The sequence below is a fragment of the Silene latifolia genome, chromosome Y (assembly GCF_048544455.1).
Source record: "Silene latifolia isolate original U9 population chromosome Y, ASM4854445v1, whole genome shotgun sequence".
Taxonomy (NCBI): Eukaryota; Viridiplantae; Streptophyta; class Magnoliopsida; order Caryophyllales; family Caryophyllaceae; genus Silene; species Silene latifolia.
In genome coordinates this window covers 480,368,196-480,392,557 of record NC_133538.1, presented here as the reverse complement: position 1 = coordinate 480,392,557, position 24,362 = coordinate 480,368,196, and the positions used below count along the sequence as shown (strand labels likewise).

Genomic DNA, 24,362 nt, shown 5'->3' with positions numbered 1-24,362 from the left:
ACCATGTATCCTAGGAATTTTCCTGATGACACTCCAAAGTGGCATTTGGAGGGGTTGAGCTTCATGTTGAATTCTTCCAGGATGTTGAAGGCTACTTCCAGGCCTTTCACATGATCTTCTGCCTTCTTTGACTTGACCACCATGTCATCTATGTAGACCTCCATTATGTCGCCAATTTAGTCTTTGAACATTATGTTAACCAGGCATTGCTGTGTAGCAATATATGTCCCTTTACGTAATGAATGTAGTATTTTTCTGGTCAGCTGGATGCATTTTGATCTGGTTGAATCCACTTTAGGCATCCATAAATGTTAGTAGTTCATGCCCAGCTGTAGCATCTATCATTGCATCAATGTGAGGGAGTGGGGAATGGGTCTTTTGGACTGGCTTTGTTGAGATCTGTGTAGTCTACATAGACTCTCCACTTGCCATTCTTCTTTTGCACCACGACCACTTTGGCCAGCCATTCAGGGTACATTACTTCCCTGATCATTCCCATGTCTAAGAGTTTGTCCACCTTTTCGTTAATGATTGTGTTGCGCTTAGGGGTAAACTTTCTCCTTTTCTGTTGTACAGGCTTAAAGGAAGTGTCAATATTGAGTTTATGGGTAATAATATTAGCATCTATGCCAGTCATATCAAAATGGGACCAGGCAAAACAAGAAGACTTATTCTTGAGAAAGCTTACTAGTTCTGGTCTAACATTATCAGGGATATCAGATCCTACCAGTACATACCCGTCAGGGTACTTAGGGTCTAATACTACTTGATCTGTTTCCATTTGGGTTTATGCCACAAAAGTGCTCCTGACAGGGTACTGTAATTGCTAAGCGAGAGACTTACCTGCCTTGGAAGGTTTTAATGATTCATTGTAACATTCCTAGGCAGACTTTTCTCACCTTTGATGGTTGCTATTCCCCATTCCGTTGGTATTTTGTTACACTGGTGGTAGGTTGAAGGAATGGCTCTGACATTATGGATCCAGGGCCTGCTTAGGATTGCATTGTAGGATGAGAGGCAGTCCAAGACTCCAAATCTTTCATATGATGAAACTCCTTGAAGGTAGGTTGGCAGGTAGATCTCTCCTACAGTGTTCTTGGTTTCACCACTGAATCCTATCAAGACATTTGACTTCTTTATGATCTTTTTGATCTGGTTCTCATCGATCTTGATGGGTTTCAAGACATTATTCATAATTAAATTGACTGAGCTGCCACCATCTACTAGGATTCTTACGACACGTACAGTGCCAATTTGCATAGTAATGACCAGGCCATCATGATGGATGTCCGAGATTCCATGCATATCAGTATCATCATAAGTAATTTGAGGCAGAATTTCTAGATTTAAAAGGAGATTTCATTTTTGACTCCATGGCTATTTTATTTGCAGCGGAGCTTGTCAGGCCGCAAATCTCAGATCCGACATTGATGAATTTGACTTCGTAGATGAGTGGTGCTAGGGGTAGGTCACGTTGTCGTCTTTCCTGATCCTTTCTTAATCCTTCATCTTCTCTGTTCTTTGATGGCATCAAATCTTTTAGGTAGCCTTTCTTTAGTAGGTAGGCCACTTGTCTGCATAGACCCAAGCATTCTTCTGTGGTAGATCCTATTTCCATGTGAAATTCACACCATCTTGTTGTGTCTTTCCTTAAGTTGGGATTGTCCATATTTTTGGGCCACTTGACATTATTTCCCATGTTGTCAAGCCTTTTGATCAATCCTGAAGTATCAACAGAGAAGTTATATTTCTGAATAGGTGGGTAAATATAAGAGTTACCTCGTTGCTCATGAGCATAGTTAACTTCTGATCTGTCAGGCCTGGTGTAAGGGGATGGCCTGGAACTACTTCCCCTGTGATTAGAGCTTTTTCTGTCTGTCAGCGGTTTCAGCCTAGAAGCTTTTATCTTTTCCAGTCTGATGTTGCCAATGGCCATTGGCTGAACGTCTTCAAAAGTTAGGCAAGGTTTCATAGTCAGCTCTTCACAGAAATCGCTATCCAGTGGTAGTCCCTACCTGAAAGCTTCTGTTGGAATATGTGTCCTCCGACAATAATGCGATCACGACTGTTGATCATGATGATCACATGTTTAAGTCTCATTAAAAATGAATACAATGGGGAAGTAATTTTGTTCTTCACAATCGGTCAACATATATCGGTAATGATTGGGTGACTAGAGTTTGACATTACCGTCGTGACGGTGGTGATCGATTGACCCCTAGGTCATACCTAAAGGGCAACACTCTTAATTGATTATTTAATTAATCGTATAATGTTACGAGTTAATTAAATTACTTGAAAATTGACGGACGATTTTGGAAGTAAAATTTACGTATCAAATTGAAATGTGATTAAATGAGATACTGATGCGAGTAATTGAATTGTATCATTACTCGGATGAAATAATTGTTTAATGTAACAATTAAATTGAATGAATTGTTATAAATACAATCAGTTGTGATTTATAAATTGGTAAAATTTTTGGCACAAGTAAATATGAAATTACTAAGTCAATTTTTGTATGTGACGTATTTTTATTAATACGTTGATTTTTAATATGTTAAAAATACATAACAAATATATGTGACATGTGACATGTAACATATAGACAATTGACAAAAATAATATGGAATCCATATTATAGAATGGGCCGAAAATTAGAAGGGTTTATACTAATTATATGTTGTTTGTAATTAGTGGAAAACACAATGATTAAAAGGAAACCTAGCCATGCAAGCCTATTGTTCCTTGTGAAGAACAATTTCTCCATGCATTGGCTCACCCTAAAGCTCCTCTTACACGGTTTTGGGGAAGCAAATGTGATCATTGTTTTTCTTTAATTTTGCCTAATAATATACTAAAGGTAGTGTATTATTTCCATTCTAATTCACTCATCCAAAAATAGAGTTCTAGTGAGAAGAAAAATCCTCTCTTCTTCTCTCTTAAAAACCGAAACAAATAAGTGTTTTATAAAAGTTTTGGTTCAATTTTCTACCTTTGATTAATATTATAACTAGTATTTGTAATATTAATTATATTAAGAGGAGCCTTGGGTATAATACATAGGGAGAGATCTTACACTTAGATCTTTATTCTTCCATTGGAAAAGCTCAAGAACAAGAAGAGAAAGGTGATCTCTCTTGTGCCCTAATAGCCGAAATCTACTATGTAAGGACATGATTTCTCCTCTATTTATATTATTGTTTGCATGCATAAGATCCGTAATTAATTTTATGACAAATTATTTAGACATATAAGAGTATGTTAACATGTATATGAATCTACATTTCCTTCAATCGGTATCAAGAGCCACGGTTGTTTGCATGCAAATTGGTTAAAAGTTTTTCCGAGTTATATGAATAACAAATAAAACTTGTAAAATTTGTGTTATTATGATATATCACGAAATTATTACATGCATGTTAATATTTCTGGTCCTAAAGTGTTTTAGGATATTTTGGTTAATTTTTCGGATTTTTATTGTTCATAATTTACAATAATGGCATTTAAATGTGATTTTATGAGTAAAAATGTCATTTTTGGTCTAAAAATAGCTAGACTTCGAATTTTCACTTGGTTTTTGGATATGTTGTTACATATATTATTTTGAGATAACCTGTAAAGTTTCATAATTTTTGGACTTGTTATGCTCGAAAAATGAATTTTTCATTATTAAATTCGGATTTAAGAGAAAAATAGGTTAATATGAGTTAAATTTCGAATCTGGTCATAGAAAATTAATATGTTGTCACATGCAATTTTACAAGATGTTTGTAAAATAATTGGCTATAAAGAAGTCTTTTAGCATGATTTATGAATTTTTGAAGAAAAATAGCATAAATAGTGACATTATTAGTGAAAAATTAATAAAACATAATCTATGACTTAGGAAAAACGTCTAATGTTGCATTTTATTATATTTTTCAGATCTAAAATTGAAAAGTTAATGAAAATAATTTTTCCATGTTTTTATGATTATTTTATTATAAATTGATAAACCGCAACATTGTTTTTCCTAAAAAATTTCAAATTTTTAACCTAAGATTTTGAACATTATGAGTGTCATGGAATTTTTCCAGAATGTTCATGAATTTAAATTTCAAATTTCAAATTTATTTGAAATTTTGTGATTTATTTGAAGTCTAATAGCTTATTTTTGTAATTTTGGTCCATTTATGAACAATTTTGTAAATAAAAGTTGATTATGGTCAAATTATTAGTGAAGACTATATTTTGAGTTCTAAGAGGTTAGGGTAATTAACTTATGCATAAATATGAGTTTATGTATTTTTGTGATTATAAAATGTTGAAATCACGCAAATCCGTAAAAACCGAGTAATATACGATATTGGCTAATTAAAAGGCGATTTAGCATAAAAATTGAGCATGTTCATACATATTATAATGCTGCATTTTTCTTTATGATTGTCATAATTTTAATTTATGTAAATTTTAATTATGTAATTTTACTTAGTATGGCCTTAGATTTTAATTGGTATTTCCCGAAATGTATGGGAATATCGATTCGGTTGCAATTTTATTGTGATCTCGTATCACCGTTTTGTAATTTAATATATTTATTTTATTTTAGTTACAAATGTATGATAGGAAATTATGTAATTTATTATGTAATTTTATTCATTCCGGAGTTCCAAAAGACGGATTTCTTCAAGAATGGCGATACATAAAGACGGTGTTACCTCGAGATGTGTGCCACAAATCAAGTTCAAGGGACCATGGAGTTGGTTTCCGAATATGTAATAGATTAATAGTTTTTCTATTTTAGGAAAGGCCATACTAGGTTTTATTTATCTTTATGCTTGCATTTTATTTTATGTCACATGCATCGCTAAATCGCCATAACTAAACATGCATCCTTATTTTATCGAGTTTATCGACCGTGTCAATTAGAATTATCGTAGTTCACCGCTTTAGTTCACTTATAACGTGATAGATAATAAATTGACATGACCTCTCGCTAAAACTATCAATTGAGACATAGCCTTACCAAATAGTAGAAACCATGAAAACCTATTTCATGAGAGAGTGCACTCGGCTACCCCGGGGTACAAACCTTGTTACATAGGGGAAGTGGGTGATAAATGTCTAATCCACCGAATTCATGTTGATGAGGGTTTCATCGGCTACCCCGTGCCTAAGTTAATGTGGGTTTGGATAATGGACACATTTATTCGAAATTTGGATTGAACTCAACAAAAGTAATTGATAAGGGTTTCACCGGCTACCCCGTGCCCTTGTTGATGTGTTTTGGGCTATAGATAAATATTAGAGTAATTTTATCGACCAAGAGTTCTAAAAGTAGAATCGATTAAAAGTTAATCCACCGAGTTATATTGATAAAGGTTTCATCGGCTACCCCGTGCCTAAGTCGATATGAATTTGGGTCTTGGAATCATTTATTCTAGTTGGGTAGAGGTCACTAGAAAAATGCTTAAAACTTGTTTAAATCATTCATTTTTACGAGTATTATTAAAACGACAATTGTTTTACTCCTTATATTTTGTTTTGTAGACCACTTCTTATTCATAACAAATGGCAACACCAACTCCTAATGCTACACCACTCGCTACTTCATCTTGGCTCCGATCCTTTATGGATCGATGTAAACTTGAAAAGAATGGGTCAAATTTCTCCGAGTGGGATGCCCAACTCAAATTAGCCGCCGAGGGTGACGACAAGCTTCGTTACCTTACCGAGGCCTCTCCACCCGAACCCTCCACTAGGTCCACCACGGCCACTAGGGAAGCCTATGAGGCTTACCAAAAGGAGTCCGCCGCAATGAAAAATGTATTAATATTTGCGATGGAGGCGGAACTCCAAAGGAGAGCCTTCAAAATGGGCAATGCTAATGAGATTTACTCCAAACTTGTGACCATGTTTTCACAAACTCCGCGGATCGTCCAATATGAGGCGGCCGCGGCATTCTTTGATCTCGACTTCAAAGAGGGCCAAAAGGTTAGCCCTCATGTGCTCAAACTCATGGAGCTTGTCGAGACCTTGAAAATTCAAAAGGTTGAAATCCCCAAAGAACTCATCGTAGATAGGATTCTACACTCCTTGTCTAAAGTCAAGGCATATGTGCAATTCCGGGTGAATTTCAATATGCAAGACAAGGATGTGTCTCTTGAGGAGTTGCACAAGTTACTTGTGCAAGCCGAGAGGGACATGGGGTTAAATGTGAACCCTCCCAAGGATGTGCTTAACATAAGCACAAAGAGTAAGGGGAAGTTCAAGAAGAATGGGAGAAAGGGCAAAAAGCAAGCTCCCACATTCACCAAAGCTAAGTCTTGTGAAGCTAGCACATCCAAAGTCAAGAAGGGTCCTCTTGATAAGTGCCATTATTGTAATAGCATGGGACATTGGAAGAGGAATTGTTCCAAATACCTTGGTGATATCAAAGCTGGAAAGATCACTCCAGTAGGTAAATGACTAACCTTCTTTTATGTTTCTAAATTCAACTATGGTATTATGATGCAAAGTTGTGATAATGTATCTCCCTTTTTATTGTAAATAGGGCCTCCACCAAGCAAAGACAAATGAAAAGAAAAGCAAGCATAAGAAACCATGAAGAAGCTAAGGATAGCTTTTATGGAGCTTTGTTTTTCATTGTCTTATTTTAAGTTATGTTTTGAATTTTAGAACTTTGAGTTTCCGTGTTCGAAATGGAAAGGTATTTTGGATAATGGTTTGTATTTTGGATGATAGTGACTTGGTTTGCAACCCAAGTCACCCTTTTTATCATTTATCCTTTATGTTCTAAAATTTCATCTTTAAATGCTTGCGTTTTGAAACATAAGATTATTCACTTAAAGGTGATCTAATAGACAATTATAATGACGGGTTTCATTATATGTCCACATGCTTAAGGCTTGTGTATGATCATTTATGAAGTGATTTTGAGTCTATGAACTCTCTTAAAGGTATGTCAATCACCAAGTACACACATGAAATCAATTACTATTAGTCTGTCTATGAGATAGTTCTCCTTATACTTCAACATCATTGATTAGTGTCTCATATGCTATCTTTGAATATATAGTGTATTTATTCTAAAGATAGAGTGGGAGAAAAATGAGGACACAACACACAAGGCAAGATAAAATTGTGTAATTGTGTAAATGTAGATCTACACAAGAGAAAATGATTTGAATAAAGGTATATCTATTTACATAGTATACCAAATAGATGAGATCTATGGTCTCAAGTTAGTTCTATATAACTAATGAGACCAAGTATAGTAATCATAAGAGTAAATTCTCAAAATAACTACACGAGGAGACCAAAAGAAGTTTTGGATAAAAATGACTAATGTAAAGTCTTAACAAGTTTTGACTAAGTTCTATATGATAAATTTTGACCAAATAGTTTCAATCATGAGTTTTACTTAAGAGCCTAAATGAATCATAGTAACATACTAGTTATGATTAAGTTGCAAAGATTGATATTCCGATATCTTCAATAGCCAACGTTTTAACCACGCAAATGTCATTGCTTAACCTCCCTAGGAAATGGTTAATCCTCCTTCCGAAAGAGTATTCCGAAGGACGTATTCTAGATATTGTTTATATTTGAATAATGACATTACTACACATCATTATGACATGAGTGTGTTAGAGATTTAAAAATCTCTTTCCGTAACGTTGAGATGAGACCACTTCAAAATAGGCTTTTTGAAAGGATATGATGGGAACATATATGGTTTTATCCTAGTAACTTGGCAAAGCAATTTATAATTTCGATTGAGAAGTCAATTTCGAAATATGTTGAATTGAGTGGGAGTTAGGAAATTCTCATGTGAAGACATGGAATTTAGTGGGAGCTATCATCCTTGAATGTATAAAACTCATTACTCATTAAAGAATGACGAGCTAATACCTTCTTTCATAAAGAAGCTTTTGAGTTTTCAATTCTGGATGAAAATGGACAATGATGAATCCAATTACATCATGGGATGTTGGATTAGTATTAAAGAGATACACATCGTATCAACATATACATAGGATATTCATATGAATGAAAATGGAATTACCATTAGCAGTCATGGTAGTTCATTGAACCTGAGAATGGTTGATCTCATGATTATCAATAACTAATGTTTCCGCCATTAGAATAATCATATACATGTCCAATTATGAATCATATGCATAAGAGCATGATGATTGATTGATAAGCCATAATAGAAACGTCATGAATTCTCAAGTAGAATCCGATGAGCGATTTCAGTGCTTGACGGAATGTTCCATTATGTGATAAAAGGTTGCACATTTTGTAGAAGATCCGAGCACATATAAGGATTTATGAGAATCCCAAATCTTTCAAACTTGGAAAGAGAAATGAGAAGTTTTGGAAAGATGGTTGGTTGAATAAGAAGTTATTCAAAGATAATCTTTCCTAGTTAAGCTAGGACTTGTGAGAAGTACTAAGCTAATAATCTTGTCAACTATTACAAGATTCTACAAAGACATATACCTAGTGCATGAGATGTTAAACTTCTATTGCAATCAATAAGTGTTTACACTTATGATAAACATCACAAGGTTGTAATATGATATTGACTACCCGAGTGTGATGTCGACACTTGTCGTTTGAGTTGTTATTAACTCACCTTGAACATTGTTATATCCAAACGGGTTGTAGAGACAATTGAACCCCGTTAAAGTGAACATGGATTAACATTGTTTATGCCCATAGTTACTTATATGAGGTGACGTCTCGAAGTGACTAGCGTGTGAGGCGATTGATGGCAAGTTCAAGTGCCATACAGTCATGTGAGATGACTAGTCGATCACATAGGCAGACTGTTAGGAACATTTTGTCGGGCCTAATGACCGCTTATAGAGTTCTGGCAAATTTATATAGCCTGGTCGTGGCGAGAGCTACTATAGTATTCAAATGAGTCAATTCTTTTGACTAAAGACTATTCGCCTAAGATGGCACAGTTTCAGATTAACTTTGATTTGTGTTACTACGACCTTCGTAAATGGGGTCAAATGGGCATATTTTGGGTTATGATGGCTGTGGCTAGTCGAAGGGAATGAGTGCGATAGGAATTGTCCACCCCTAGTCAGGGTTATAACAATATCTCAGGGCCACTCGAGGAGTAATGAACTGGAAATGCGTGGCCACGCTCGGAAGGTATCCAGAGTGGATAAATCCGGTCAATCAGTTATTCTCCAGATCGAGGAAACCACTCTTGATATGATCACTTGCAAGTACGACCTGAAAGACACCTTGCATTGAGTGGGAGATACTAATAGGACAAGAGAATTGGTGACGCACACTTGTCGAGGACAAGTGGGAGATTGTTGGAATATGTGTCCTCCGACAATAATGCGATCACGACTGTTGATCATGATGATCACATGTTTAAGTCTCATTAAAAATGAATACAATTGGGAAGTAATTTTGTTATCACAACCGGTCAACATATATCGGTAATGATTGGGTGACTAGAGTTTGACATTACTCGTCGTGTGTGACGGTGGTGATCAGTTGACCCCCTAGGTCATACCTAAAGGGCAACACTCTTAATTGATTATTTAATTAATCGTATAATGTTACGAGTTAATTAAATTACTTGAAAATTGACGGACGATTTTAGAAGTAAAATTTACGTATCAAATTGAAATGTGATTAAATGAGATACGGTCTGAGTAATTGAATTGTATCATTACTCGGATGAAATAATTGTTTAATGTAACAATTAAATTGAATGAATTGTTATAAATACAATCAGTTGTGATTTATAAATTGGTAAAATTTTTGGCACAAGTAAATATGAAATTACTAAGTCAATTTTTGTATGTGACGTATTTTTATTAATACGTTGATTTTTAATATGTTAAAAATACATAACAAATATATGTGACATGTGACATGTAACATATAGACAATTGACAAAAATAATATGGAATCCATATTATAGAATGGGCGAAAAATTAGAAGGGTTTATACTAATTATATGTTGTTTGTAATTAGTGGAAAACACAATGATTAAAAGGAAACCTAGCCATGCAAGCCTATTGTTCCTTGTGAAGAACAATTTCTCCATGCATTGGCTCACCCTAAAGCTCCTCTTACACGGTTTTGGGGAAGCAAATGTGATCATTGTTTTTCTTTAATTTTGCCTAATAATATACTAAAGGTAGTGTATTATTTCCATTCTAATTCACTCATCCAAAAATAGAGTTCTAGTGAGAAGAAAAATCCTCTCTTCTTCTCTCTTAAAAACCGAAACAAATAAGTGTTTTATAAAAGTTTTGGTTCAATTTTCTACCTTTGATTAATATTATAACTAGTATTTGTAATATTAATTATATTAAGAGGAGCCTTGGGTATAATACATAGGGAGAGATCTTACACTTAGATCTTTATTCTTCCATTGGAAAAGCTCAAGAACAAGAAGAGAAAGGTGATCTCTCTTGTGCCCTAATAGCCGAAATCTACTATGTAAGGACATGATTTCTCCTCTATTTATATTATTGTTTGCATGCATAAGATCCGTAATTAATTTTATGACAAATTATTTAGACATATAAGAGTATGTTAACATGTATATGAATCTACATTTCCTTCAGCTTCCACAACTGTTCCAACATCACATCTGGGGATTGATACTTTCTCTTTGTTGAATCTGGTTAGGAATGCTCTGATTGTCTCGCCAGGCTTTTGTTTGATTCTGTGTAGGTCACTGGATCTCTTTTCGAGTTCCCTGTTGCTGGCGAATTGGTGATCAAATGATTTTATTAGATATGCAAAGGACTTGATGCTTCCATTTGCAGGTTTATGTACCATTGAAGGGCAGGCCCGGTCAGGGTTGTTCCAAAGCCTTTGCACATACATACTTATCGTAGCTCACTGGGTATAGAGGCTGCCAACATTCTCTGTTTGTAGTAGGCTACATGGTTTTGAGGATCTGCAGTTCCATCATAGGTTCTCATTGATGGTACCAAAAACGTTTTAGGCAGATCTATTTCAGCTATCTCATCCACGAAGAGAGAGTCAACTTAACTTTCAGGGTTGGCTTCCTCAATGCTTGCAGGCACTCCAGGAATCTTCTCAAATTTCTCATGGAGTTTCTGGATCTCCTGGAGTATGGCCATCATTATGGCTTCATTAGTTTGATCTGGGATGGCATCTTCATTTGGGATTTTTTCTGAGTCTGAATCTAGATCCCCTGCTTTGGATTTTGATGGAGTTGGAGTACCAAAGTTGGAGAAATCAATATTCCTGATGATTGAAGAAAATGGTGTTCCAGGCTGAATCTTCAATTTTGAGCCTAAAGCTTTATCTCCTAGCTTTTGCTTTAGATTGGACTCTGATTCTTTCAGTTTATGGACTATATCTTCTATAATACCCACCCTGTTTAAGGAACCTTGACCGACCTTTTGACCAGAGAAGACCGTAGGAGGGGATAGGCGAGAGGATAAAGGACCTATGTATCTGGTTACTCGACCTAGTAGGGGCTACTCGGCCGAGTTGTGGTAACACTCGACCGAGTAAGGCTTACTCGGCCGAGTATGAGAATACTCGACCGAGTATCGCCGCTGTTGACGCATTATTATAAAACGCAAGTTGGTAAATCTTATTTCATTTTCGACGATTCCCTATCTCTCTAACCCTAACATATCTCTCTATCACCTATCACCCACCTCTCAATACACTCTCATCTAGCCTAGACACTAACCCAAGGAGGGGGTTTGGTTTATGCGTGGAGTATTCAAGTAAGGATGTCATCGTTGTCAACTTCGGTCCGCATCTCAAGGTAAGTCGCCATCTCGTTGATGCCTTTTAGTAGGTCTTTGGGGTAGTCTTGTAATAGGACGTGGTTACTATTTGTAGTATTCGTCTTGGAGTCTTGCCTGGCTAGTTGTTGGATGCATTTTCATGGATTAGCGATAAGGTAGGGTTTTCCTACTCAGTTTACTGTTTAATTGGTTTAAGATATGTGTTGTATTGATTGTACGATTGATATTCTGATTATCTGCTATCGTTGGATTGGAGTTTGGTTGTGGTGTTGTGATGGTTGTTAGTGATGTTCGCGAGGTGCGTCCTCGGCTTGGTGGAGTCACTTGCCGGAGTGGCTTCACGCCCTAGTTTCGCCCTCTGTGGAACCCGCCACAGGAGGGGATGTGCACATTAATGAACAGGGTTATCGCTCGTTGATGAGCGGGGCTTAGGTGTATGGTAACGTGTGCTTAAACTTAAGGGTGTAGTACTTGTGAATGGTGAATCTCGCAAATTTGTTGGATGAAATGATAAGAGGATCACATAATTTGAGCCTAGTAATGTATCATAACGGAATTTCGTGGTTGCATATGATAGACCTCGTGCGTGAAATATGTTCTCTTTTTATGTGCTTTCCAAAGGGGTAATGAAGTATCAAATGTGTATAGAATTTCATGATAGGGTTTGTTGGCATAAGTTATAGCTCGATCTTATCTACTATATAGTCAAGAGTGATTGTGTGTATTCGTTGTAGCATGAATTGTTTACTACAGTTATGTGCAGAGAAACATGTGTCGCTCGTAGAAATCTTAATGGCATTTATGGTTTGTGATGTGCTTCGTTGTGATAGAATTAGGGTCTAACGGTGACGAGCTCGATTATATGGAACTCTGAACGTCGTTATTTGTTTTACAGGAAAAACTCTTGATAACTTAAAAACTCCGTTTCTGTTCTATTGAACTCGGCCGAGTAGAGTTTATAGTTGACCGAGTAGGCCACACTCGGCCAAATAAATAGGCACTCGACCGAGTAGTCAGAATGACGGATTATACGTGCTACTGATCTCTGGATACTCGACCGAGCATACCCAATACTCAACCGAGTAAGCCATACTCGGACGAGTAAACCCGATACTCGACCGAGTACCCGTTTATCGCGACCCAACTCGGTTTATTTCGAAAACCCTATCACACCTCCTTTCTCCTTATTTCCGCCTCATTACTTCTTATCTTCCTCATAACTCTTCAAAATTCTTTCTCTCTCAAAACACTTGGGTGATTCTTGGTAGTGCTTGCTCTTGGATTTCCTTCTTGCTTGTTCAAAACCTCAAACAAGGTAAAGTGTCCAATCAATATCTTCAACTTATTATCAATTTATGGTTGAATTTGTTCAAAATTTCGAATCTTTAACTCTTGTAAACCAAGTTTATGTGCTTCTACTTTGATATTTTGGGTTCTAATTACCCTTATACACCTCCTATGTATACTCTAGAATGGTTTTATGCTTGAAATCGCCCATCTTATGTTACAAAATAATTTTCTAGGGTTTGCTTCAAGTGTGATTTTTGGTCCCTTAGACTGCCTTAGGATGTTCCTTAAGAGTTAGTTGATGATAAAAATGCTCCTTTTGGTTAGTATGATTTGTATTTTGTGAGAAAAATCCGTCTTGAAACTTCGTCTTAAAAGTGTATAATTTGAAAAACATACCGTATTATGGCAAAATGTTTGGAAATATCCTTGTTGAAATTCATCATTTTGCGGCATGCCTAAAGCCAGAGCCCCAGCTAAGAAGCGGACTCGCGCCAATGTTCAATTGGAGACGGGTCAATCTAGCTAAGAACCCGTTGTTCCACCGGTGGAGGAATACCCATCGGTAATTTTCTCTGACTATAAGCCGCGAAATGCTTTTGTGGTCTTGCTGAGTAGGACCATGAGACCGACACGTTGTGTGAATCCCGACATCTTAAAGACTTTGGGGGTTAAAGGGGATATAGTGCACATCTTTGAGATTTTAGGGATGGAGGGACTCTACCACCTACGCAAGAAGTCCTACCCATACCTGACCTTGGAGTTTTTGAGCTCCTTTGTGTATGATGTGAAGGGAAAAACCGTTTCTTTCTGCCTCACGAACGAGGATCATGACCTAAACCTTAACGAGTTTGCCGGCCACCTTAGCCTAGAGGCAGAGGAAGAGGGATATATTAGTGACGTTGCAAAGAATAGTGGGGCACCTCACTACCTACCTTACCTGATTGGCCGACCCGTTCCTAGCGCGAGTGCAATGTTGATCAATGACGTTCAGCATGTGTCCCTTCGTATGTTTCTTAGGATGATGACTTCCCTTTTGTTCGCGAGGGATGATGTGAGTAAGCTGAATTCTCATGAGGTGATGTTGTTGATGTCTTACCTTAACCTTCATCGGGGGAAACCTTTTTACTATAGTGCTCCAGGGGTTTTATGCTCTAGTTTGGACCATATGGCACGGTCTTCGAACTGTCACATTTCGTGTGGGGCTATAGTGACCCATTTGGCTCAGAGGTTGACTGACTTTGAGGCTCCACCTCCGTCGGGTACTGGGTTGTTTTAGTCCATCCCTATGATGGATGAGAGGTATTGGTGTCATATCAGGTGGCTTAGGAAGTTAGAGGATGGGTCGTATGTGTAGAGAGTGAGAGGATCCATGTGGATGATGCTCCGCGATCCCGAGCGCCTACCCGTGATTGACCATTTGGCTGAGTATGACCCGGGGAGTGGTAAGCCTAGATCTGGGCCTCAGTTTTACTTGATCAACCCCGCCATTCTCTTAGATCTACCCGAGCCTACCACAGTGAAGGAGAAGCAGCCGGTCGCTCTCCCGCCTAATGAGCGCCATAGAGGGAGGGCATCTAGGGTGGATGAGGTTGAGACTGGGCCTTCTTTCTTTACACTGACCTTTTACCCATCACAGTGCCGCCCTACCCCACCGTCCACAACCCCAGGATGTAGGTTAGTGACCTGACTGAGCGGATCTCCACTACCCTGGTACTCCGGAACATGCATGAAATGGCCTATAACCAGGATAAAGGGACCAAGTTGGCATAACCCGTTTGGTGGAGGGGACCCGGAGTGGACACATGAGTCATCCATATTTACGGAGTTGATCCTAGCTTTTGGAGACCACCAGATGAGACCGAGTTTGGCTGCCTTGCGGGGCCAAGGGGAGTCAACTACGGCAGTCAGGTAGGCGGTGGAGGCTACCCAACTGGAGCTTTTTCAGGAACCAGATACATCAGGAACAGGTACATGAGGCACCGATGGTGGTGAGGAGGTAGAGGAGGGTGCAGATTTGTGATTTTTGTTATACTTCTGGATCTGTTTCTCGGATTGATGATTATTTGTTGTTCTTTTATCGTACTCTTTTATTTTGGATTTTTGTAACTGGCAATAAGGCCGCTACTTGTTTTCGCGTACTACGTTTGAGACTTTTAGACATAAACTTTGAGTCGGCGTTAGAGTATATTGCTGTTTGCAGGTATAACCTTTGGCGTGTATGTTTTCTATGTCGAAATTTGCATTTTGACCAGTAAAACTCGACCGAGTATGTTAATACTCGACCGAGTATCGCTTACTCGACCGAGTACACTATGATACTAATAGGACAAGAGAATTGGTGACGCACACTTGTCGAGGACAAGTGGGAGATTGTTGGAATATGTGTCCTCCGACAATAATGCGATCACAACTGTCGATCATGATGATCACATGTTTAAGTCTCATTTTAAGAATACATGTGGGAAGTAATATTTTATCACAACTGGTCCACACATATCGGTAATGATTGGCTGACTAGAGTTTGACATTACTGTCGTGCGACGGTGGTGATCAGTTGATCCCCTTAGGTCATACCTAAAGGGTAACACTCTTAATTGATTATTTAATTAATCGTATGTTCATACGGGTTAATTAAATTGCTTAAAATTGACGGACGATTTTGTGAGTATTATTGACGTATCTTATTGTAATTCAATTAAATAAGATATGGTGTAAGTTATCAAATTGTTTTATTACTTAGATAAAATTATTGTTTGCGAAACAATTGAAAATGAATGAATAATTAATTATAAATACAAGATGTTGTCATTTATAATTGGTAAACCGTTTTGGTACAAGTAATTATGAATTACGAAGTCGATTTTGTACATGACGTATTTTTATTAATACGTTGATTTTTAATATGTTAAAAATACATTACAATTACACATGACTAGTTACATGTGACTTTTGACAAATTGACAAAATAATGTGTAAAATGGACTTTCCATTTTACACAAAATGTACCGGAAAATAGGGTGGATTAGGGTTTAAAGTGTGCTTTATATTTTATTTAAAAGTGTAATCATCACACTAATACCTACTCTTACATACCTACATTTTATGGGTAGAAGAAAGTGCCATGCATTGGCCTTGTTTCCCACCCCCTACCCGGTTTTGTCATAGAGAAAAGACCAGGGGTTTTTTCTTCTATTTTTCCTAATATACACTATAATGACAATAGTGTAACATTCATTCTTTTTCAACGTCTAAAACTTATAGAAATTTTAGAGAGAAAAATTACTCCTTCTTCCCTCCTCTCTTGACTGAAAAAGCAAGAGACCAAAATAATATCTTGGGTCAATTTTTATTAAGATTAATATTGTTCTAGTATTAATAATATTAGTCTTTTAAGAGGTTATCTTGGGTATACATCTTTGGGAGGGATTCTAAGCTTGAATCTTTGTTCTTCCATATAAGGAAAGCTCACGAACAAGTAAGAAGGAGATCTTACTTGTGCCCTTTAATCTGAAATTCTATAGTAAGAAGTGACGATTTCTTCTCTATTTCCATTTATGTTTGCATGCATAAGATCAACAATTTATTTTATGACTAAATAGTTTAATTCATATTTGAATATGTTATATAATGTGATTAATAATTTCTAACAAGTGGTATCATGAGCCTTAGGTTATTTGCATGCAAATCGGTTATTGTTTTTCCGAGTTATACGATTAACAAACAAAACTTATAAATTTTTGTTTATTATGAAATATCACGAAATTTATTTGCATGTTAAAGTTTATGGTCCTAAAATTTATTTGGATATTTTGGTTTATTTATGGATTTTATTGTTCATTTTATATAATAATGGCATTAAAATGTGATTTTTATGATAAAAATGTCATTTTTGGACTAAAAATATTTACTTCGATTTTTCCAGTGGTTTTTGGATATGTTTTCACATATATTATCTAATGATGGCCTGTAAAGTTTCATAATAAAATGAGCTGTTATGCTCGAAATATGGATTTTTCAAATTAAAATCGTATTTAAATGGAAAATAGGTTAATATGAGTTATATTTCGAATCTGGACATGGAAATTTAGTATGTTGTCACATGAAATTTTAAAAGATGTGTGTATAATATTTGGCTATAATGAAGTCTTTATGCATGGTTTATGAATTTTTGATGAAAAATCACATAAATAGTGACTTTAATTAGTAAAAATGCTAAAACATACTTCATGGCTAAGGAAAAACTTCACATATTGCATTTTATCATATATTTCAGATCTAAAAGTGAAAAGTTAATAAGAATAATTTTTCTCATATTTTTATGGTAATAATTGATAAATCCGATAAACCGCAACATTGTTTTTCTCGATAAATTTTCGAAATTTTCAACCTATGTTTTTGAGCATTATGAGTGTCATGGTATTTTTTCCAGAATGTTCATGAGTTTAAATTTCAAAATTTGAAATTATTTAAAATTTTTATGATTTAATTTGAAGTTTATGGCAAAATTTTGTATTTTAGGTCCATTTATGAACAATATTAAGAAATCTAGGTTAATTATTGTCAAAATATTAGTGGAGACTAATTTTGAGTCCTAAGATGGTTAGGGTAATTAACTTGTACATAAATATGATTTTATGTAATTATTGTGATTTTAAAAGGTTAAATCACGCAAATCCGTAAAAACCAATTAATATACGATATTGGCTCCTTAAAGGCGATTTAGCATAAAATTGGGCATGTTCATACATATTATAATGCTGCATTTTATTTATGATTGTCATATTTTAATTTCATGAAATTTTTGAATTATGTAATTTTACTTAGTATGGCCTTAGTTTTAATTGGTATTGCCCGAAATGTATGGGAATATCGATTCGGTTGTAATTTATTGTGATCTCGTATCACCGTTTTGTAATTTAATAGATTTATTTTATTTTAATTACAAATGTATAATAGGAAATTATGTAATTTATTTATTCCGGAGTTCCTTGAAGACAGTGCCACTCGAGTAGGCGATCCATAAAAGAAAGTATTGCCTTGAAATGCGTGCCAAGACCGAAGTTCAAGGGACCAAAGGAGTTGGTTTCCGAATTTGTAATAGTTTATTAGATTTACTATTTTAGGAAGGCCATACTAGGATTTTATTTTTGCTTTGCATTTTATTTATATGTTGCATGCATCGCTAAATCGCCATAACTAAAACATGCATTATCATTTTAATCGAGTTTATCGACCGTGTCAATTACAATTATCGTAGTTCACCGCTTTAGTTCACTTAAAACGTGAAAGATAATAAATTGACATGACCTCTCGCTAAAATAAACAATTGAGACTTAGCCTTACCAAAAAGTAGAAACCATGAAATCCTATTTCGCGAGGGAGTGCACTCGGCCACCCCGGGGTACAAACCTTGTTACGTAGGGGAAGTGGGTGATAAATGTCTATCCACCGAATTCATGTTGATGAGGGATGAATCGGTTACCCCGTGCCCAAGTTAATGTGAATTTGGATCATGGACACATTTATTTGAAATTTGGATTGACCTCAACGGAAGTATTCGTGACCGTAGTCGCATGTGTTCCGGGCTATAGATAAATATTAGTGTAATTTATCGACCAAGAGTTCTAAAAGTATAATCGATTAAGAGTTAATCCACCAAGTTATATTGATAAGGGATGAATCGGCTACCCCGTGCCCAAGTTAATATGAATTTGGGTCTTGGAATCATTTATCAAGTTGGGTTGAGGTCACTAGATAAATGCAATAAAACTTGTTTAAATTAAATTTTTACGAGTGTTATTATTATTTTCAAAACGACAAATGTTTTATTCCTTCTTTTTAGTTTTGTAGACCACTTTTATTTCTCATAACAAATGGCCGCACCAAACACCAACGCCGCACCTCTCACTAATGCTTCATGGCTTCGATCCTTCATGGATCGTTGTAAACTTGAAAAGAATGGGTCAAATTTCTCCGATTGGGATGCCCAACTCAAATTAGCCGCCCAAGGTGACGACAAGCTTCGTTACCTCACCGAGGCCTCTCCACCCGAACCTAATGCTAGGTCGAGTGCCGCCACTAGGGAAGCATATGAGGCTTACCACAAAGAGTCCACCGCAATGAAAAATGTGTTGATTTTTGCGATGGAGGCGGATCTCCAAAGGAGAGCCTTTAAAATGGGCACCGCTTATGAAATCTATTCCAAACTTGTGACAATGTTTTCGCAAGCTCCGAGGATCGTGCAATATGAGGCGGCCTCGGCATTCTTTGATCTCGATTTCCAGGAGGGCCAAAAGGTTAGCCCCCACGTGCTCAAATTGTTGGAGCTAGTCGAGACTTTGAAGATTCAAAAAGTTGAAATCCCCAAAGAGCTCATTGTAGATAGGATTCTACACTCCTTATCCAAAGTCAAAGTGTATGTTCAATTCCGGGTGAATTTTAACATGCAAGACAAGGACGTGTCTCTTGAAGAGTTGTACAAGTTACTTGTGCAAGCCGAAAGAGACATGGGGTTAAATGTTAACCCACCTAAGGATGTGCTTAACATAAGCACCAAGAGCAAGGGGAAGTTCAAGAAGAATAGGAAAAAGGGTAAGAGGCAAGCTCCCATGTCCACCAAGGCTAAGACTTTTGAAGCTAGCACTTCCAAGACCACGAAGGGTCCTCTTGATAAATGCCATTATTGTAATGGTGTTGGACATTGGAAAAGGAATTGTTCCAAGTATCTTGGTGACATCAAAGCTGGAAAGATCACTCCAGTAGGTAAATGACTATCCTTTCTTTTATGTTTCTAATTCAACTATGGTATTTTGATACAAAGTTTTGATAATGTATCCCCTTTTTATTGTAAATAGGGGCTCCTCCAAGCAAAGACAAAGGAAAGGAAAAGCAATCTTGAGAAATAATCAAGGAGCTAGGAGTAGCTTCCAATGAAGCTTGGCTTTTTATTATTGTCTTATTTTAAGTTATGTTTTGGATTTTTAGAACTATTTTGATTTCCGTTTTCGACATGGAAATGGATTTTGGATCCTTTCTAAACAATGGTTGTATTTTGGATAATGGTGGCTTGGTTTGTAAACCAAGTCACCCCTTTTATCGTATTTCTTTGTTCTAAAAATTCGTCTTTATATGCTTGCACATAGAAACATATGATCATCTACTTAAAGTGAGCCAATAGACAACTATAGTGATGGGATTCAATATATGTCCACAAGCTTAAGGCTTGTGTATGATCAATTATAAAGTGATGTTGAGTTGATGAACTCTCCTAATGGAATGTCAATTACCAAGTACACTCATCAAATCTACAACTATTAGTCAATCTATGAGATAGTCCTCCTTATACTTCGAAATCATCACTTGTGTCTCAAAAACTTTCTTCGAATATTTAGTGTATTTATTCTAAAGATAGAGTGGGAGAAAAATGAAGACACAAAGAATACAAAGATAATTTGTATACTTGAGTAAATGAGATCTACGAAAGAAAGAATGATTTGTATACCTAAATAAAAAGTATACACGAATACATGAGATCTATGGTCTCGAATAGATGAGATCTACATGACAAAAGAGACCAAGTGAAGTAATCAAAAGAATATGTTCTTAAGATAACGACACGAGGAGACCAAAAGAAAGTTTTGAAAGAAAATGACTAAAGAAAAGTCTTAACAAGAGATTTGGCTAGTTTATGAACAACATTTGACCAAGAGTTTCAATATTGATATTTACTTAAGAGCCTAAATGAAGCAAAGTTGCATCCTTGAAAATAAATGAGATTTATGACTAAAAGTTGCAAAAGAAGATATGCCGATATCTACAAAAGCTAAGTTAATTGTTAACCACGCTAGTGTCATTACTTAACCTCGTTATGAAAATGAAATGGTTAAACCTCCTTCCGGAAAAGGGTATTTTGAGAAGGACGTGTATTAAATGGATTTTCACATTTAAATAATGACATTGCTACGCATCATTATAAAAATGAATGAGTTAGAGATTAAAATATCTTTCCATAAGTTTAAGACTGAAACCTTTTCAAAATAGGTATTTTGAAAGGATATGCTGGGAACATATATGTTTTTAATCTTAATAACTTGGCAAAGCAAAATGTATTTCAATTCTTGAAATGTTTCGATTGAGTAGTCAATTGCGAAACATGTGGAATTGAGTGGGAGTTTGAAATTGTCATGTGAAGACATGAAATTTAGTGGGAGCAATCATCTTGTAAAATTTATAACTCATTACTCATTGAGAATGACGAGCTAGTACTATCTTTCACAAAGAAGTATTTGAGTTTTCAATTTCGGATGAAAATGGACTATGATGAATCCAATCACATCATGGGATGTTGGATAGGTATTGAGATATACACATCAAATCAACGAGAAACGTAGGTTATTCATATCGATGAAAATGGAATTACCATAAGCAGTCATTGTCATTCATTGAACCTAAAAATGGTTGATCACATGATTAAAGATTACTAATATTTCCGCCATTAGAATAATCATGCACATGTCCAATAATGAATCATATGCTTAAGAGCATGATGAGTCATTGGCAAGCCATAGAAGAATCGTCATGAATTATTGAGAAGAACTAATGAGCTATTCTAGTGTTTGACAGAACACTCTGTTATGTGACAAGAAGTTGCACATATTGAAGTTCGAACACACGTAAGGATTTATGAAAATTATAAGCTATTCAAGCTAAAAGCAGAAATAAAAAGTTTGAAAGATACTTGTTATAGTAAGAAGTTACTCAAAACTAGTATTTTCTAATATGCTAGGACTTATGAAAAGTGCTAGGCTAATCATCTTGACGATTGTTGCAAGACCCTACAAAACGTATACCTAGTGCATTGCGAGTTGGTAGAACACTTGACTAGTGCAAGTTATATCATCCACCATAATTCGTTGGTTATGTGATAAACAACAAGAAAGTTCTGTCAAGATAAAGAACCTAAACCTAGGTTAGGAACTTAGATGTGCACTTGGTAAGGTTCATGCTATGAAAGATAACATGAATATAAAGGAAAATGCAATACAAGAAGTATGAACACATGGACACATCGTATGTTAAACTTCTATTGCAATCGACTAGTGTTTTCACACTTACGATATACATCACAAGGTTGTAATATGGTATTGACTACCCGAATATGATGTCCACTTTTGTCGTTTGAGTTATTATTAACTCACCTTATACTTTGTTACATCCAAACGGGTTGTAGAGATAATTGAACCCCGTTAAAGTGAACACGGATTAGCATTGTATTCGCCCATTGTCACTTACATGAGGTGACGTCTCGAAGTGACTAGAGTGTGATGCGATTGATGGCAAGTTCAAGTGCCATGGAGTCATGTGAGATGACTAGTCGATCACATAGGCAGACTGTTAGGAACACTTTGTCGGGCCTAATGACCGCTTATAGAGTTCTGGCAAATTTATATAGCATAGTAGTGGCAAAAGCTACTATAGTATTCTAATGAGTCGATTCTTTTGAGTAAAGACTGTTCGCCTAAGGTGGCACGGTTTCAGATTAACTTTGATTTATGTTACTACGACCTTCGTAAATGGGGTCAAATGGGCATATTTTGGGTTATGATGGATGTGGCTAGCCGATGGGAATAAGTGCGATAGAAAATGTCTACCCCTTGTCAGGGTTATAACAATATCTCAGGCCCACTCGAGGAGTTATGAACTGGAAATGCGTGGCCATGCTCGGAAGGTATCCATGGTGGATAATTCCGGTCAATCAGTTATTCTCCAGATTGAGGAAACCACTCTACATATGATCACTTGCAAGTACGACCTGAAAGACACCTTTCATTGAGTGGGAGATAGTAATAGGACAAGAGAATAGGTGACGCACACTTGTCGAGGACAAGTGGGAGATTGTTGGAATATGTGTCCTCCGACAATAATGCGATCTCAACTGTCGATCATGATGATCACATGTTTAAGTCTCATTTTAAGAATACATGTGGGAAGTAATATTTTACTGGCAACTGGTCCACACATATCGGTAATTATTGGTTGACTAGAGTTTGACATTACTGTCGTGCGACGGTGGTGATCAGTTGATCCCCTTAGGTTATACCTAAAGGGTAACACTCTTAATTGATTATTTAATTGATCGTATGTCGATACGAGTTAATTAAATTGCTTAAAATTGACGGACGATTTTGTGAGTATTATTGACGTATCTTATTGTAATTCAATTAAATAAGATATGGTTTAAGTAATCAAATTGTTTTATTACTTTGATAAAATTATTGTTTGCGAAACAATTGAAAATGAATGAATAATTAATTATAAATACAAGATGTTGTGATTTATAATTGGTAAACCGTTTTGGTACAAGTAATTATGAATTACGAAGTCGATTTTGTACATGACGTATTTTTATTAATACGTTGATTTTTAATATGTTAAAAATACATTACAATTACACATGACTAGTTACATGTGACTTTTGACAAATTGACAAAATAATGTGTAAAATGGATTTTCCATTTTACACAAAATGTACCGAAAAATATGGTGGATTAGGGTTTAAAGTGTGCTTTATATTTTATTTAAAAGTGTAATCATCACACTAATACCTACTCTTACATACCTATATTTTATGGGTGGAAGAAAGTGCCATGCATTGGCCTTGTTTCCCACCCCCTACCCGGTTTTGTCATCGAGAAAAGACCAAGGGTTTTTTCCTCTATTTTTCCTAATATACACTATAATGACAAGAGTGTAACATTCATTCTTTTTCAACATCTAAAACTTATAGAAATTTTAGAGAGAAAAATTACTCCTTCTTCCCTCCTCTCTTGACCGAAAAAGCAAGAGACCAAAATAATATCTTGGGTTAATTTTTATTAAGATTAATATTGTTCTAGTATTAATAATATTAGTCTTTTAAGATGTTATCTTGGGTATACATCTTTGGGAGGGATTCTAAGCTTGAATCTTTGTTCTTCCATATAAGGAAAGCTCAAGAACAAGTAAGAAGGAGATCTTACTTGTGCTCTTTAATCCCAAATTCGATAGTAAGAAGTGACGATTTCTTCTCTATTTCCATTTATGTTTGCATGCATAAGATCAACAATTTATTTTATTACTAAATAGTTTAATTCATATTTGAATATGTTATATAATGTGATTAATAATTTCTAACAGATACTCGGCCGAGTACCCGGATAATACACCCTTCATTATTTGGCATTGTTATGGACTTAGATGAGTAACTGTTTTGGTACATGTATGCTTCAATACCTTAGTAATTGTGTTCGGACCTTATGAGAAACG

At 35.9% G+C, this 24,362-nt stretch overlaps 1 protein-coding gene across 1 annotated transcript; it reads right to left on the bottom strand.

Moving 5' to 3' along the window:
• Positions 1 to 858: 858 nt before the first annotated feature.
• Positions 859 to 1,305, bottom strand: LOC141633021 (uncharacterized). The gene has a single exon (XM_074445518.1). It carries the CDS (start codon positions 1,303 to 1,305, stop codon positions 859 to 861), a length of 447 nt encoding a protein of 148 aa, XP_074301619.1.
• Between the last annotated feature and the right edge of the window lie 23,057 nt (positions 1,306 to 24,362).

Bases quoted from the DNA above. Each gene is read 5' to 3' on its own strand.
- LOC141633021 (XM_074445518.1), bottom strand. From the start codon at position 1,305: ATGCATGGAATCTCGGACATCCATCATGATGGCCTGGTCATTACTATG.